At 58.2% G+C, this 3922-nt stretch overlaps 1 protein-coding gene across 1 annotated transcript in view; it reads left to right on the top strand.

The window, feature by feature from the left end:
• Window positions 1-3922, top strand: part of ASXL2 (ASXL transcriptional regulator 2) — a 63033-nt gene that overhangs the window by 40925 nt on the left and 18186 nt on the right. The window contains exon 6 of the mRNA XM_026046343.1: window positions 2202-2317. Within this exon, the coding sequence (XP_025902128.1) occupies window positions 2202-2317 (116 nt within the window). The remainder of the gene's footprint in view (window positions 1-2201; window positions 2318-3922) is intronic.

Raw genomic sequence — 3922 nt, 5'->3', positions numbered from 1 at the left:
CCTAGGGAGACCAGGCTGTCCTGGAGAGACCAGGCTGTCCTGAAGGGACCAGGCTCTCCTGCGAGGCTGGAAACATCGGACGATAGAGTGATCTCTAAGGGTAAAGGGGCAAGTAGATGGGGCGTGAGGCTGCAGATCAGCCTTGCGGGCATGGCGTCAAGCACTCGCTTGGGCACTAACGAGCTGTAGCACCTGAAATGGTTTGCAGATCTCCCAATATCAGTGTGGGCYGCCAGGCTTGCTCGGGGTGGCGCTCCTGGCCCCCTGAGCACGTGCAGAGCTCGTTGCAGCCGTGGGCTGGCCCRCGTGCAGGGGGTCCCAGGAGGGCACAGGCTCCCAGCGCCACGTTAGCGTCCCAAGGCACTGGGCTGCAGCTGCCCAAATTCCCTGTACTGGAATGGGAGCAAGGGGAAAACAAGTATTTTTACTCTCATTGAGCTCTGCTTAAAGGATGCAGTGTCCAGAGGTGCACGAAGGAATTGACTTCTGCACAGGGTTCACTGCAAGAAATAGCAATGAGAAATAAACGCTGGATAAAGCCATACCTGAAAGGTGTGCATTATCCTTTTGTGYAGAGGATATTTTTGGGGCCAGAAGCAGCCTTTTGCAGTCGAAGGGCTTGACCCACTTTGCTCGGAGCGCTTCGGGCTCTGCTTGTTCCTGCTCCGCAGAGCGGCCGCGGCGCGAGCGCGGCTCCGCGCGCTCCACGTGCTCGCAGCAGCAGCCCCGGCTCGGGCGGGTGATTTGGGTGCTTCCTCTTGCACATTGGGTAGCAATATTGGCCTTTCTAAATGGAGCCCGTTCCTGCTTGCACTCGTGACTGGCTGGGAAACCCGCTCCCCAGCAGCACGTTATGCAACTCTCCAAGCTAACGCCGGGTCAAAAACGGGCTCTTTTGGTTGTGGCTGGGTTTTTTAGGTGTTATTTAGGTTAGTGTTTCATAGTATGCAGGTTCTGAGTGACCTCCGGTTTTTCACAAGCTGCTAGGAAACGTAGGAAAGCTTGTTTTGTAGCAGGAAAGTTTTGCCTTTGTCGGGTTTTACAGGCACCTTGGTTTTTAAATCCAGACTTGAAAGCGAAGAGATGGTCATTTGGTTGTGACCAAAGGCACTTTGCATGGCCTCAGATCTGGGAGGCATTTTAGGTATTTAGGTAGGAGGTATTTAGAAAATGGGTGACAAATTTGTCACCTCTAGGAGGGGTTTTTGCCTGAATTTTTCCCGGAGCAGGGAGGAGTCCAGGCGAGCAGGGATCCCCGACCRTAAGGGGGACCAGGCGAGCAGGGATCCCATCGTTTCCCCTTCTTTGCTTGGCCCTTGAGGTTTCCGCGCCTGGTTCTGTCACTTCATATCAAAACAGGAGTGTATCTTCCAGCCTCCCCAAATGAGAAACGAGGATGGGTTTTCCCGTCCTCTGGCGGCTGGAGAGCAGCGGGTTCCCATTCCCCCAGCCCCGGGCTGTCCCTGGGGTGCTCCCCTGCCTCATTCCAGCCCCTTCCTGTCATTCTGCGTCCTTGTCACCGCTCCTGACCTGCGAAGGGGTCTCRGTGGTGGTAATGGGTCTGCTCCTAAATTGCCCGCATCGCCCGCGTTCCTCCCTCAGTTAAAGTTGTGTCTAACTCAAATGCACTCCCCGGGTAAATTGCGACTTGATGGGGTGAAAATTAGGACGTTTGGGTAATGAYGGGCAATTTCTTGTTCTTTAAAAAAAGGCAACTCTTCTAATAGTGCCCTCTGGACAGCGTGTGCACTCGTGTCCCTGCTGTCCCCCGGGTGCAGGCGATGCTGCTCGGGGAGCGCGTGGCGGGCAGGGCACCCTCTGCCACGGCCCCGGCGCTGCTCTGCTGGCCACGGAGCTCCCACGGCGGGGAAAACGAGCAGAGAGGCTTGTTGGGATGAGCAGCGTGAGCGGGGGCCTGGTGCTGCCCGGACCCCAAAGCGTCTCCGCAGCCTCCCYGGGCAGCCTGGGCCAGGGCTCGGGCACCCTCCCACCAAACAAGTTCTTCCTCACGGCCACATGGAGCTGCCTGCGCTGCAACCTGCACCCACTGCCCCTTGGCCTGCCCCTGGCCACCACCCACCAGAGCTTGCACCTTCCTCCCTCCATCCTCCCTGTCCAAGGGACCTGGTCCTTGGACACACTGCCCACGTCCCTGTGAGCCCTCCAGGTTTCTGCATTCCTGTCTCCTGCTTGYCTTGCAGTGTCGTCGCGGCTGTCGCAGGCGGCCTCCCCGCAGCCRGGCTGCCCGTCGCCCTCCGTGCCGGCCGCCAAGGTGATCTCGCCCTCGCAGAAGCACAGCAAGAAGGCGCTCAAGCAGGTAAGCGGGCCCCGCTCCATGCTTCCCGCTCCCTGCCGCGATGCTCCTCGGCACCTGCACGGAGGGAAGCGGCGCCCGGCCGTGCAGGGAGCACCTTGAGCCTAAAGCAGCCCCCTTGCTCGGGGGGCTCAGGGCCCTGGGCTCACCGGTGCCCCTTGCTGTTCCCCAAAAGTTCGTGGGTAAGTTTGTGTTGCTCTTTCAGGGAGTGGGTGTGAGACGCGATCTTACCCAGCCTTTYGGTGGCTGCCCTTAGCTTTCTGCAGGTTCTTTTAGAAAACAGCAGCTCTTCTGGGGGAAAAAACCCTAAATCCAGCGACTTCCCCTCCTGTTAGGGGCATATCTGCATTCCCAAGGGATTCTGTGGCTCCGAGGTGTGTATATGTGAAGGGAAGAAGGGGACAGGGAGCTCGCTGAATCTGCGCTGCCCATCCACACAGGGGAGGAGAGGAGGGCTGGCTGTTTCCCACGCCCAGGGATGGCCCGTTCGTCGACGGGGGTTATTAGATTGGTTTGGATATGGTGTTTGTTGCATTGGTTGGGATATGGTGTTTAATGCACTGGTCTGTGTGAGGTGTTTATTGCACTGCTTTCTGCAGGGTGTTCAGTGCCCCAGTGTCCATAGGGTGTTCGTTGCCCGGTGTCTGTAGGGTGTTCGGTGCCCTGGTGTCCGTAGGGTGTTCAGTTTACCGGTGTCCGTAGGGTGTTCAGTGCCCCAGTATCCATAGGGTGTCCGTTGCCGCGGTTTCCATAGGGTGTTTGTTGCCCCAGTGTCGGTAGGCTGTTTGGTACACCATTTTCCATAGGGTGTTTGTTGCCCAGTGTCCATAGGGTGTTCGTTGCCCGGTGTCCGTAGGGTGTTCGGTGCCCCGGTATCCATAGGGTGTCCGTTGCCGCGGTTTCCAAAGGGTGTTCGTTGCCCCAGTGTTGGTAGGCTGTTTGGTACACTGTTTTCCGTAGGGTGTTCATCGCCCTGGTGTCTGTAGGGTGTTCAGTGCCCCGGTATCCATAGGGTGTCTGTTGCCGCGATTTCCATAGGGTGTTCGTTGCCCCAGTGTTGGTAGGCTGTTCGGTACACCGTTTTCCATAGGATGTTCAGTGCCCCAGTGTCCGTAGGGTGTCTGTTGCCGCGGTTTCCATAGGGTGTTCGTTGCCCCAGTGTTGGTAGGCTGTTCGGTACACCGTTTTCCATAGGGTGTTCAGTGCCCCGGTGTCCGTAGGGTGTCCGTTGCCGCGGTTTCCATAGGGCGTTATTTCGTGCCGCTGGCGCGGGTCGGCTGTTGGTGCTTCGGGTGCTCCCTGGCAGGGGAGGCGGCGCCGGCGGCTCCGCGGCGCTCGGAGCGCGGCCGGGCCTGCGCTGCCTCCCCGGCCCGTGAGTTGCTCTGTCCTCTCACAGATTCACAGAATTYACAGATTCACAGAATATTKAAGGTTGGAAGGGACCTCTASAGATCRTCTAGTCCAACCTTCCTGCTCCAGCAGGCACACCTACAGCATGTGGCACAGGGYGGCATCCAGGCGGGTTTGGAAGACCTCCAGAGTAGGAGACTCCACAACCTCCCTGGGCAGCCTGTTCCACTGCTCTGTCACCCTCACAGTAAAGAAGTT

Source organism: Nothoprocta perdicaria, unplaced genomic scaffold (assembly GCF_003342845.1).
Source record: "Nothoprocta perdicaria isolate Ctin4 unplaced genomic scaffold, notPer1 scaffold_439, whole genome shotgun sequence".
Classification (NCBI taxonomy): Eukaryota; Metazoa; Chordata; class Aves; order Tinamiformes; family Tinamidae; genus Nothoprocta; species Nothoprocta perdicaria.
This window is presented reverse-complemented; position numbering and strand designations above follow the sequence as displayed.